Consider the following 13,220-nt stretch of genomic DNA (forward strand, 5'->3'; position numbering starts at 1 on the left):
AAAAAATAAAAAAATAAAAAATAAAAAAAAAATAGCTCCCTAGAGAATTTTCAGATACTTGTGTGTTAGAGAAATGTGATTTTATTATTATACAACATGGCCTACATAGGGCCTACTAAATAGTTCAGTGGATTAAAGTGCCTGCAAACAGTCGCAGGGGCCACGGGTTCAATCCCCGGGCCTGCCATACTGGCCCTGCCCCCAGGGTGTGCTGAGATGTCAGTTGAGACTGGGTGTGGTGACGTATGCCTGTAATCCCAGCTGTTGGGAGGCTATAAACAGGCGAGGCTATAAACAGGCAGATCACTATACATCTGATCTAGTAGTAAGCCCATGAACACATGTAGACCCTTCCCTAAAATATAAATAAATAAATAAATAAATAAATAAATAAATAAATAAAAAAAAACATGGCCTACATAAATGAAAGTACACTCAGATTCCATGCAACTGTTATTGGATGGAGGGTCCCATGGGGTTTCTTTGAAGGTTCTTGATGTCTGAAAGAGTTGAGCAAGACACAGAAAAGACAGTGAAAGTATACATTTAAAAGCCATAGCAAGGTGGGGAGATGGCTCAGTAGAATAAGCGCTTGCCTGGCAAGCACAAGGACCTGAGTTCAATCCCTGGTTCTGCCAAAAAAAAAAAAAAAAAAAAAATTAAAAAATGAAATAAAATAAAAGTCATAACATCAGCCCAGTGAAAAGGCTTACAGTGGCCCCAAGGGTGGGGAGAAAGGCCTTTTATTTCTGGTCAAGTGTCATATCTCTCCCAGAGGACTGTCCTGGTGGTATAGGGAAATGAAGCCCCCCCACCTGAAAGATGCCTGGGACAAGTTCATGTTCTCTAAAACCAAAGAATGAACATTACGAACAACACAGGTTAAGAACAGAATATATTTATTGGGAGAAAAGTAGCTCTTGTCCAAGAGAGGGACAGAAGGGGACCTAAGTAAGTTGCCCAGGAATCAGCCATTTCTAGGGAGTTTTATAGAGCAAAACCATGAGGTAAGGTGGGTCTAAGGTGGAAAACATCGGAACTCGCACATGAGGTGGGACAAAACTATAGTCAGTCAATAAGGTTACAAACACAATTGCTCAGGTAAAATTGACTAAATCCAGGACCAAATGAGGAAGTGAGTCACATAGCAAGCAGGCATGAATATGAAACAGGGTCTCTTCCTGTTAGGGGTTGGGTAGTGACTAGGGCTCTTAAAGACTATTGATTGGGAGGTACAACCACTGTGGAAATCAGTGTGGAGATTCCTCAAAAACCTAGAATTAGGGGTCTCATTTGGCCCAGCTAGAGCATGTGCCTATTTGATCTCTTAGCTGGACCTTTGATCACACTTACTCTATCCCACCTCATTCGAGGTTCATAAATATTTACAACATGCCATAAATACAATTAAATTTACAATGAATTCTGGAACAATGATGCAAGTTGAGATGTGTGTTGAGATTGCAGCCAACCTAAATAATTCAGCAGCCTCTCAATCATTCCTGTCAATTTCACCGAGAGATTCACTGGGTGGGGGAGACCTAATTGGAGATTTCTGGCCTTTAAATCCTAAAAGCCTGATTTATCTGGCCCTTTTTTGGTTGCTGCTGCTACTTTTATGTTCTTCGACCTGTGTGCAGTACTTTCCTGTCACTGGGAGATCTTTTAATGTCTGTGTCCTCTTTTATGGTGGCACAGACTTTCCCTGAGCACAACTTCCCATGATAATCAATAAACATAGGGCCAGGGAGATGGCTCAGTAGAATAAGCGCTTCCCTGGCAAGTGCAAGGGCCTGAGTTCAATCCCTGGTTCCACAAAAAAATAAAGTAAAATAAAATAAAAAATAAAAAAATAAACATAGCTGCTTACTACTGCTTGTATACTTGGAAATTCTTTCTTCCTCATACACAAGAATCTGGACTATTATTGGCCCATTCCACTGTAACAGAGTACATAGCTTTGTATTATGTTAAAACGTATCTATGACTAACATTGCCCAGACATGCTTCTCTCTAATTTCTTTCTTTTTTTTTTTTTTTGGCGGAACCTGGGATTGAACTCAGATCCTTGCATTTGCCAGTCAAGAGCTTATCCTACTGAGCCATCTCCCCGGCCCCTCTCTAATTTGTGGAAACAGTTGTACCCAGGCACGGTGGCACATACCTGTAATCCCAGCACACAGGAAACTGAGGCAGGAAGATCATTGCAAATTTCTTGGTCAAGCTTCAGCTGTCCAGATCTTGGGCCACAGCCCTGTTACCTAGTCTAATAAAGATATCAAGGGCCAGGAAGATGGCTCAGTAGAATAAGTGCTTCCCTGTCAAGCCCAAGGGCCCGAGTTCAATCCCCAGTTCTGAAAAAAAAAAAAAGAAAAAATATCAAGATAGATATTTTCACATGCATAATCACTATATATGGCTGGCCCAGGAATTGGCCATTTCTAGGGATTTTTTTAGAGTAAAACCATGTGGTAAGGCTAAGGTGGAAAACATGGGAACTCACACATGAGGTGGGCCAAAACTATGGTCAACCAATAAGGTTACAAGCACAAGTACTCAGGTAAAATTGATTAAATCCAGGACCAAATGGGGAATCAAGTCACATAGGAAGCAGGCATGAATGCAGCACAAGAGTTAGTAGTAGCAGTTGGATTAGTGACTCTTCCTGGCTTCCTCAAGGTGATTATCAATCCTGGATGCTTATCTTTAGGGAGATAAGCATTTGTTGGATCTTTTGTCTTTAGGTCTGGCCGGCAGTGGGTGGGTCCATCTCTTACAATGGCAAGGTATCTTGTCTTCCATGCTGTCTCCTGCAAGGGCCTAGTCTGACTGCCTATGCTATTTCTAACTCAGCTGCCTATAATAAGAACATGAGTAAAGAATCTCTGACTATGCATCCCCTCTACCCTAACTATAGCTATGGATATAGAAGAGGGTTTTCCTGAGAAGTAAATCAAAACAACATGAAGTAAATTAATTGGGTCACCAATAATTTCCTGTGTTACCCAGGATTCCTCACAAGAAGTGCATATGTTCTTCGACAGTGACATTCTTAGTGATGTACATAGGGTCCAGTGTCCAATTTTTTTGCACTAAAAGCAGTAGTTTTAGTTGTCCTTGGGTATTCCTGTAGATATTTTGGGTTAGTTAAAGGCATTGCAGATTTTACCAGCTATAACCATAGCCTCTCTTTTGACCTTTCTCCAGATCCTGATTGTTGAAAATAGAAGCAGCTGTGTCTGAAAATTAGGTGATAGGTTTCTGGGTTCCTATCTGAATTTACTTCACTAAACAGATGGGAGAGACCCATATCCACATGACAGGGAGCATAAAGAGCCCTTCCTGGTCCTCATCACAGTCCAGGAAGTTTATATTTGTAATCCCATGGAAGGTACTGGAATTCTAGTGGATTAATTCCAATCTGCCACTTCTAGTGTAACCCATGGTAAGAATAAAGACAGTAAGGCATAGTGGCTGTAGGGAGCCAAGGGCTCCGAAATCCAGCTAGGATGATAGCTATCTGGAACAAAGGCCTTGACCCAGGGCCAAACCCAAGTTTTATTAATTTGTGAAGAAAGGAGGACTTGAGGATGATTGACTATTAGAATGGTGCGAAGTAGGTGAGTGCTGTGTTCTGGGCTAGGTTAGGAGGCCAGCATTCACATTCTGCAATATGCAGAGAGAAGGCTATGCAGAAAGATTAATCTGAGTAACACCATTGAGATAATAGTTAATGTTTTGGGGTGTGTGTTTCACTCTGATGTGTAATCTTTTTTTTTTTTTTGGAGGGAAGTAATATTTAATGTGTGATTAAACAAATAATGTTTATACTAAATTAAATCAATATAATTGGTAAAACAAGTGTGTTTTATATAGAAAGTACCTAATTACACACACATTTAAAAAGTATATTTTTAAATTATCACTATACACTATGATGCATAATCTTTCAAGCCCCAGAAAGTCATAGCCTCTATCCTGGAGGCTGTCTCCCAGCCTACAGCATGAAATACTGGCTCCTCATCCAGCCTTGGCCTAGCTTACACAAGTGAGCAACTGTGGGGGCTGTGAGTTCTGGAAAAACATGCCCTCTATCTTCAAAGATTACCATGAGCACCTTGGCTGGACTGATATGCATTACTTAAAGCCAGCTGAAAGGATTAGGGGGCCTGCAAGGTAGCTCAGCAGTCTAAATCACCTGCTTAGGCAAGCACAGGGGACAGCGGTTAGATCTCTAGGACCAAGTGCCACTCCAGCTCCGCCCTCAGGACAGGCTGAGATGCCCCTCCCCCCCAAAAAAAAATTAGGAAAAGTCCTAGCCAACTCTTGTACATATATATACATGGAAATGGGGTCAGGCTCAGACAAAATGGAGACAATTGTGCCTCTTTCAAGGAGGGTCACCCAGGTGCTCCTCCACAGGGAGTACCTGAGGACAGGATCATCATTGGTATCTTTCTATGTCTTAGTTACTTTTCTCATTGGTGGGACAAATTACCTGATTGATATCCAAAGGTAAAGGAGGGGGGCTGGGGAGATGGCTCAGTAGACTAAGCACTTGCTTGGCAAGCACAAGGGCCTGAGTTCAATCCCCAGTTCTGCAAAAAAAAAAAAAAAAAAAAAAAAGGTAAAGGAGGAGAGTTTTATTTAGCTCATGGTTTGTAGAAGTTTCAGTTTATATTTGGCTGGCTCCAAGGCAGGTTGGCATGGCAGACAGGTATCACAGAGGAGAAGCCATTCATAGCAGGCACAAGGCAGCAAGGCAAGCAACAAGCCCTAATAACAGCTCCTTTCTGTTCTTTTATATTCTATTTAGGCTGGGTAGCACTCACATTCCAAACTATGAGGATCGGTGGACTAATTTACTAATCACACATCCTTGATCTTAGTAACACACACTGTACATCCAGCCACCTGTGAGAAGACCCCTCCATCCCTCCACTGTGACCACATGAGGCCATGGCGAAACCGCTAGACCCAAGAGATAACACTCTCTTCCTTGTGGGGGAGGGATCATTCTGGTCTAGGGGAATGAAACTACCAACCTGAAAGACACCTAGGATGAGTTCAGTTCATGTTCTCTAAAACCAAAGAATGAATTTAGGAACAACAGATGTTAAGTGCAGAATATATTTATTGGGGAAAGAAAGTTTCTGGTCAGGACAGGGATAGAAGGGTACCCAAGCGGGTTGCCAAGGCCTTTTCTAGGAATTTTTATAGAGCAAAACCACGAGGTGAGGTGGGTCTAAGGTGGGAAACATGGTAACTCACTAGGTGGGCATGAGGTGGGACAAAACTGTGGTCAACCAACAAAATTACAGGCACAATTGCTCAGGTAAAATTGCTCAAATTGTGATCAAATGGGGGAAGCAAGTCATGAAGCAAGCTGGCATGAATAGAGCAGAGGCTCTTCCTGTAGGGGTTGGGTTAGTGACTTGCCCTGGCTTTTTTTTTTTTTTTTTTACAAGAAAATGTGTCAGATATTCAATGTCAAAGATTGCTAATATGATAGGGTGAAAAAAAAGACTCTTCATTTTTTCTGTAATTTTAATTTTATTGATGTCTGTTTTAGCAATTAAAACTGGACATATTTAAGATGTACAGGTTGATTATTTGATACACATAGATAGATAGGCAATAATCACCAAAATGAAGCCAGTTAATATATCCATCATTGAGACTATATTGCCCTGGCTTTTTCAAGGTGATGGATACCTACTTAGAATATCAATCCCTGATTTCCATCTCTAGGAAGATAAGTTGGTGCATTTGTTTACTCTTTTATCTTGAGGTCTGGCTCACAGCAGGAGTGAGTGGCCTCTCTCACAGGTGCAAGGTCATCTTTCTTCCATACTGGCTCCTTGAGGGCCCAGCCCTGTCTGACTGCCAGTAATACTCAGCTGCCTATAATAATTCTAAATACCATGATTTCTTGGGCATTTCTTTTGATAAAAGATCACAAAACCTTGAACATCAGAGATTTCACTTCAACTACTGTTTCAGTTGGAAACAAATTAACTGAAAAATAATCTCATGATTTATACTATCATCCCATACCCATGTCTTTCCATTTTCTACCTCTCACTGAACCTATGTGACAAAGTTGGTGGAATCTACTGGGTGTGGTTCATAAATTTTTCCAAGACTCATTTTGGGGCTTATAGAGAGTGAGATATCCAGGTCTTGGGTCCTTTAAAATGACATTCATGGGGCCGGGGAGATGGCTCAGTGGAATAAGTGCTTCCTTGGCAAGTGCAAGGGTCTGAGTTCAATCCCCAGTTCCGGAAAAAGAAGAAAAAAATAAAAATTAAATTAAAAATAAAATGGCATTGAGGGGCTGGTGAGATGGCTCAGTGGTCTAAAGCACCTACTTAGAACAAGCTTAGCAAAGCACAGGGATCACGGTTCAATTCCCCAGCACCACATGCCAGCCAGCCCCACCCCCTGGTGGGTTGAGCTGGCCACACACACACACACACACACAAATAAATTTTTTTAAAAATGGCATTCAATGCAGAAGGAGGAGACCCATTGTTCCCATCAAGTGTTCTTTGTGAGACTCAAGGAGTTACAAGACAGATTCCTCTGTCTCAAACTACCATGATGTTAGCTTCTTTCATAGAAATGTCATTTTGAGCCACTTGATGACTATAGGTCTACTACATCTGTATCTTTGAGAAGGAATCCCATACAGAGGCAAGAAACCTGATGAACCCATGAAGTGTCCCTTGTGTGATGTTGTAAAGCCCAAAGAATTTTTATTTTTAAAGTTTAAACTCCAGTCAAAAGAGACCACCCACCGGCTCCTGACCATAGGACTTGAGTAACCCATGCTCCAGAAACACCAGATGGAGTCATAAAACCTCAGGCCAAACTTAAAAGAACATTGCCTCCAGGCTTAGGACATTCTTGTGAAATAGGTTACAATGTTCAGTCAAACCCACCCGTTCTCGGAATACCCTCCAAACCACAAAATTAGCTCATAGTTACCCTTTACCTACCCCCTTCTTAGTTTCCTTAAAAAGTCATACATTCAAACCCACCAATTATTTTAAGGGTCATCCTAAAACTAACCAATGCAATCTGCTTCTGTACACCGCTTGCTCCCTCCCACTTTTGTGGTTTCTGCCTTTAAAAACTATACCCACCATGCTTAAGGAGCGCTCTGTTCCTGCGTGTTCAGACCGCCCTGCGTGCACATAGACAATAAAGCTTGCCCTTTGTGATTTGCATGAGAGATTGACTCTTAGGGCCTTCCTTTGCGGCGACTCGACCCTTACATTTGGGGGCTCGTCCGGGATCGTCTCCCGTGTGAGAGGACCCCAATGGCCGAAGAAACCTCTCGGGGTAAGTACGGCCGTTTGATTTTATGTCCGGATTTTGTTTCGTTTTTGAGTCTCTTGTTTGTTCTGGTTGGTGAACATTCAATCTGTTTTGTAGTGACTGGGAACAAAACGTGTAAGTGTTGCGATCCCCGTGGCACTATGGTTCAAGGCGTGTGAGCCCTTGAATCGTTCCCTCTTCCTGATGGTGTTCCGGGATTAGGTCTGGGCCACAAGTCACATTTGGCCGGCATTTGTCTATTGGTCCTGACCAGCGGCGAGGAGCGTAAGCACTCGCTGCCCGCGATTGGCAGACGTGCCTGTATTCGCAGGTCATTCAGCCAAGGGACGCCTTGGTGTGGTGGATCCTTGGATCCACCGTGGACGTGCCCTCCAAGAAGGAGGGACTTGTATGACCAATAGATTTTGTTGGGTACCCGCCTGTGTTTGTCCGTCATATTTGTTGTGTTTATTGTTTGTGCGTCCGGCGCCATAACTACCTTTTCCTTCTCTTACAACACTGGCAATATTTCCTTTGTTAATGACTATTCTCTCCTCAGTGGGATCCCCCTCCCGCCGACATCCTTCACGTGTTGCTGGTTATTTGTTTGCAGCATATTTCACTGTTTTCGCCTTCCTCTGTCCCTTTGGAGTTCTGTGGGACGTTGGTTATTTTGATAACATGGGACAACCAGTGTCTACTCCTCTTACTCTTACTCTAGGTCATTGGTCAGAAATTAAAGAGAGAGCGCACAATCTCTCCCTTAATGTGAAGAAGAAAGAATGGCAAACTCTGTGCTCTTCAGAATGGCCGTCCTTTCAGGTGGGATGGCCCCCAGAGGGATCCTTTTATCCATCCCTGGTACAAGCGGTAAAAACTGTAATTTTCCATCCAGGTCACCACGGCCACCCGACCAACAACCCTATATTTTAACCTGGCAAGATCTCTATGAAAACCCACCAGGGTGGGTAAAACCTTTCCTTCCTCCTGCTTCATTTCAGACTGCTCCTCTCTTACCAGCTAAGATTCAGCCCTCCTCTTCCAGCCTCTATCCATCCCTGCCACCCCCGGTTCTTCCAGAATCTCAAACTGACTTAATCCATCTCGATCTAGAGACACCTCCACCTCTATATGCGCCCATTCCGCCTCCACCTGCTGCTTCTCCTGCGGCTCTATCTTCGCCTGCTACCTCTCCTGCAACTTCTCCTCCTCCTGCATCCCCCGAGCTTGAATCTTCATCGGAGGATGATCACGGGCCAGCACAGGGAACTCGAGGAGCCCATAACAAGCAAGCAAAGAGTCCACAAGAAGTGGCCAAGACTCTTCCACTCCGGCCATATGGGCCGATGATTGACAACGGCCATGGAGGAGAAATGCCAACACTCCAGTATTGGCCATTCTCCACCTCAGATTTGTATAACTGGAAAAATAATAATCCCCCTTTTTCCGAGGACCCATCTAGGTTAACGGCGCTGCTGGAGTCACTTATGTACTCTCATCAGCCCACTTGGGATAATTGTCATCAATTGTTGGGGACCCTATTTACCCAGGAAGAGAGAGAAAGAATCCTCACAGAAGCCAGAAAATTGGTTCTGGGACCGGGCGGTGTTCCTATTCAGATGCCAAACCTCATTGATGACGCCTTTCCCCTGCGCCATCCGGACTGGGACCCAAATACTCCTGGAGGTAGGGAGCATCTGTCCATCTATCGCCAGACTCTTATGGCGGGTTTCAAGGTGGCTGTGCGCCGACCAACCAATTTGGCTAAGGTAAGAGAGATTAATCAGGGGCCTAATGAATCACCCTCAGCCTTCCTAGAAAGAATAATGGAAGCTTATCGCAGGTACATTCCTCAGGCTGAGGGACTACAAGGGTCGGTTGCTATGACCTTTATAACCCAATCGGCCCTAGATATCAGAAAGAAGCTCCAACACTTAGATGGGTTACAAAATTCTACCTTAAGGGATTTAGTGAAGGAAGCTGATAAAGTGTTTTATAAGAGAGAAACAGAGGAAGAGAAGGAAGCACGAAAGGCGAGAGAAAGAGAAGAAAGGGAAGAGGAAAAAGAAAAGAGGAATCTAGAGAGGGAAAAAGAAAGGGACAAAAGACGAAATAAAGAGTTAGCTAAAATCTTGGCTACTGTAGCACAGGGAAACATAGATAAGAAAAAGTCACGCTGCCCTTTGTTAAAACCCAACCAGTGCGCCTATCGTAAGGAACTTGGACATTTCGCCAAGAATTGCCCAAAGAATCCAAACAAACTACCTCAAAGGCGCCAACCAGCAATGTTGGCCCTAGAAGAAAATGATGATTAGGGGGGACGGGGCTCGGTTCCCCTCCCTGAGCTCAGGGTAACCTTTGATGTGGAGGGGACTCCAATTGACTTCGAAGTAGACATGGGCGCGGTATTCTCTGCCCTCCAAAAACCACTTGGACCCCTGTCCAATCAAAGAACCTTAGTCCAGGGAGCAAACGGCAGCAGATACCGAGCCTGGACTACAAAGAGAACTATGGACTTAGGAAGAGGAAAAGTACAACATTCTTTTCTGGTCATACCTGAATGCCCAGCTCCCTTAATGGGAAGGGACTTATTAACCAAATTAAGGGCCAGGATAACCTTTGAGCCTCAGGGGCCCCAGGTAACTTTCCTTAACCCACTGGTGCATCGGCCTACAGCAGCTATGCTAACCATGGCCACTGAGGATGAATACCAACTCTATATGCACCCTAAAGACCCATCCATCCCTCAGAATTGGCTAACAGAATTCCCTGACTCATGGGCCGAAACTGCCGGATTAGGACTTGCTATCTCCCAACCACCTATAGTCATAACTTTAAAGGCATCGGCTACCCCAGTCTGCATTAAACAATATCACATAAGTAAGGAAGCTCACCTGGGAATAAAAGGACATATCCAAAAATTTCTAACCCTGGGAGTATTAATACCATGCCAGTTGGCCTGGAATACTCCTTTGCTGCCAGCCAAAAAGCCTGGCACTGAGGATTATAGGCCAGTACAAGATCTGCGGGAAGTAAATAACAGAGTAGAAGACATACACCCCACGGTGCCTAATCCCTACAATTTACTCAGCACTCTGAACCCCGAAATAACTTGGTATACAGTGTTAGACTTAAAAGATGCCTTCTTTTGTCTACCTCTACACAAAGATAGCCAACCCCTGTTTGCTTTTGAATGGACGGACCCAGATATGGGAACAACAGGACAGTTAACGTGGACTCGTCTTCCACAGGGGTTCAAAAATAGCCCTACCATCTTTGATGAGGCCCTCCACAGGGACCTGGCTTCCTTACGGACTCAACACCCAGAGGTAACACTTCTCCAGTACGTAGATGACCTCCTGCTGGCTGCGGACTCAAAAACAAACTGTATGTATGGGACACGGGAACTTTTACAAGAGCTTGCCCTATTGGGGTACCGAGCCTTGGCCAAAAAGGCCTAAATCTATCAAAAAGAGGTTACCTTCCTGGGATATACTCTCAGAGAAGGAAAACGATGGCTTACAGAGGCAAGAAAAAAGACTATCACCCAAATCCCTCCACCTAAAAGCCGGAGACAGTTAAGGGAATTCCTGGGAACTGCAGGATTCTGTCGCCTCTGGATACCGGGTTTCGCTTCTTTGGCCGCCCCTCTCTATCCTCTCTTGAAAGGGGACATCACTTTCATCTGGGGCCCAGATCAACAAAGAGCCTTTGACGAAATAAAAAGGGCCCTACTGTCAGCCCCTGCCTTGGCCCTCCCCGATGTGGACAAGCCTTTCACCCTCTACATAGAGGAAAGGCAAGGCATTGCACGAGGAGTCCTAACTCAAACCTTCAGCCCCTGGAAGCGACCTGTGGCTTATTTGTCAAAGAGGCTAGACTCTGTAGCCAGCGGATGGCCACACTGTTTAAAGGCCATCGCAGCTGCTGCTATGTTGACCAAAGATGCGGACAAATTAACTTTGGGACTAAAGCTAACTATCTTAGCTCCACATGCTCTAGAGAGTGTTATTTGCCAACCTCCAGATCGACGGCTTTCCAACGCCAGAATTTCTCACTACTAAAGCCTCCTGTTGAATAAGGACCGAATATCGTTCGGTCCACCCACTACTTTCAACCCAGCCACCCTGCTGCCTGAAGAGACATCAGAGCCTGTTCTCCATACCTGCCAGGAGATCCTGGCAGAAGAAACTGGAATCCGCCAAGATCTCACTGACTTGCTGCTTCCAGACGCTGAGGTAACTTGGTACACAGATGGCAGCAGCTTCCTGCTGGACAGTAAGAGGCACGCGGGAGCTGCGGTGACCGATGGGACTCGGGTTATCTGGTCGTCAGGACTAAGAGAGGGCTCTTCAGCACAGTGGGCAGAACTCATTGCCCTTACTAAAGCTCTAGAACTGGCTGAGGGAAAAAGAGCAACTGTCTATACTGACAGCCGCTACGCTTTCGCCACAGCATACATTCATGGAGCTATCTATCAACAAAGAGGGCTCCTTACCTCAGCAGGAAAAGAAATTAAAAATAAACAAGAGATACTCAGGCTCTTGTCAGCCATCATGTTGCCACAAAAGCTGGCTATAGTACATTGCAACAGCCATCAGAAGGGCTCTAACCCCATTGTAAAGGGAAACAACCATGCCGATAAAGCTGCTAGGCAAGCAGCCCTAGATACTCCTACTGTCTTAACCCTGAAAACGGCCGAGTCGCCCGAACTGCCTACACCGCCCCATCTAATGAAGGAACCAGAGCTCCAAACTTACTTCCAACAGGTTCATAAGTTAACTCATTTAGGCATCAAAAAGCTTTGCCTCCTGGCCCAACATCAGAACACCAGCGAGCTCCCGCTATCCAAAATCTATAAACTGGCCAAACAAATTGTTGATGATTGTAAAACTTGTCAGCTTATTAACTCACGCCCCTCTAAATCTGTAAGAGGAACAAGACTACGAGGAGAGAGGCCCGGACAATATTGGGAAGTAGACTTCACTGAAGTAAAACCCGCTAAATATGGACTCAAATATTTACTAGTTTTTATAGATACTTTTTCAGGATGGACGGAGGCCTTTCCCACCAAGCGGGAAACGGCACAAACAGTGGTCAAAAAGTTAATGGAAGAAATTTTTCCTCGATTTGGCATGCCAAAGGTAATTGGGTCAGACAATGGGCCGGCATTTGTGGCACAGGTAAGTCAGGGAGTAGCCAAGGTAATGGGGATTAATTGAAAATTTCATTGTGCTTATAGACCCCAAAGTTCAGGACAGGTAGAAAGAATGAACAGAACAATAAAAGAGACCTTAACAAAATTAGTCCAAGAGACTGGCTTTAAGGATTGGACCATGCTCCTGCCTTATGCCCTATTCCGGGCTAGAAACACTCCAATGGCTAAGCCTCCTAACCTTACTCCGTTTGAGATCCTCTATGGTACCCCACCCCCAATACGAGACCTCAGTCCCTGGCCTAAAGACTTAAAAATGCCTCAGACCCCTCTAGCTGATAGACTCTTCTTGCTTGATCAGATCCAGTGTGTCTTATGGAGCCAATTGTCTACTGCCTATCAACCCAGTGACGAGCCAATGCCCCATAACTTCCACGTAGGAGACTACGTGTTCGTCCGCCGACGCCAGGTCGAAACCCTACAGCCCCACTGGAAAGGACCTTATCAGGTACTGTTGACTTACCCCCACTGCAGTCAAAGTTGGTTCAATCGATCCCCATGGTTAACAACTTTGGTAACTGCCTTGGCAGGACCACTAATACTTCTACTCCTTTCAATAACTATTGGACCTTGTATAATCAATAGAGTCATAGATTTCATTCGCACTCAAATTGGTAATGTTAAACTGATGATCATTCGGCAACAATATGAGGCCTTAAATATTAACGATTCCAATCTCTAA

At 44.5% G+C, this 13,220-nt stretch overlaps 1 protein-coding gene across 1 annotated transcript in view; it reads left to right on the plus strand.

Annotated features, from left to right (window-relative positions):
• The window catches only part of LOC105741257, a 154,313-nt gene extending 141,093 nt beyond the window's left edge, over positions 1–13,220 (plus strand). Inside the window, 3 exon segments of the mRNA XM_023708461.1 lie at positions 7,251–7,347; positions 8,045–8,145; positions 8,325–13,220. Coding sequence (XP_023564229.1) covers positions 7,251–7,347; positions 8,045–8,145; positions 8,325–13,220 — 5,094 coding nt within the window.

Source organism: Octodon degus, unplaced genomic scaffold (assembly GCF_000260255.1).
Source record: "Octodon degus isolate 3935 unplaced genomic scaffold, OctDeg1.0 scaffold00372, whole genome shotgun sequence".
In the NCBI taxonomy this organism is placed as follows: domain Eukaryota; kingdom Metazoa; phylum Chordata; class Mammalia; order Rodentia; family Octodontidae; genus Octodon; species Octodon degus.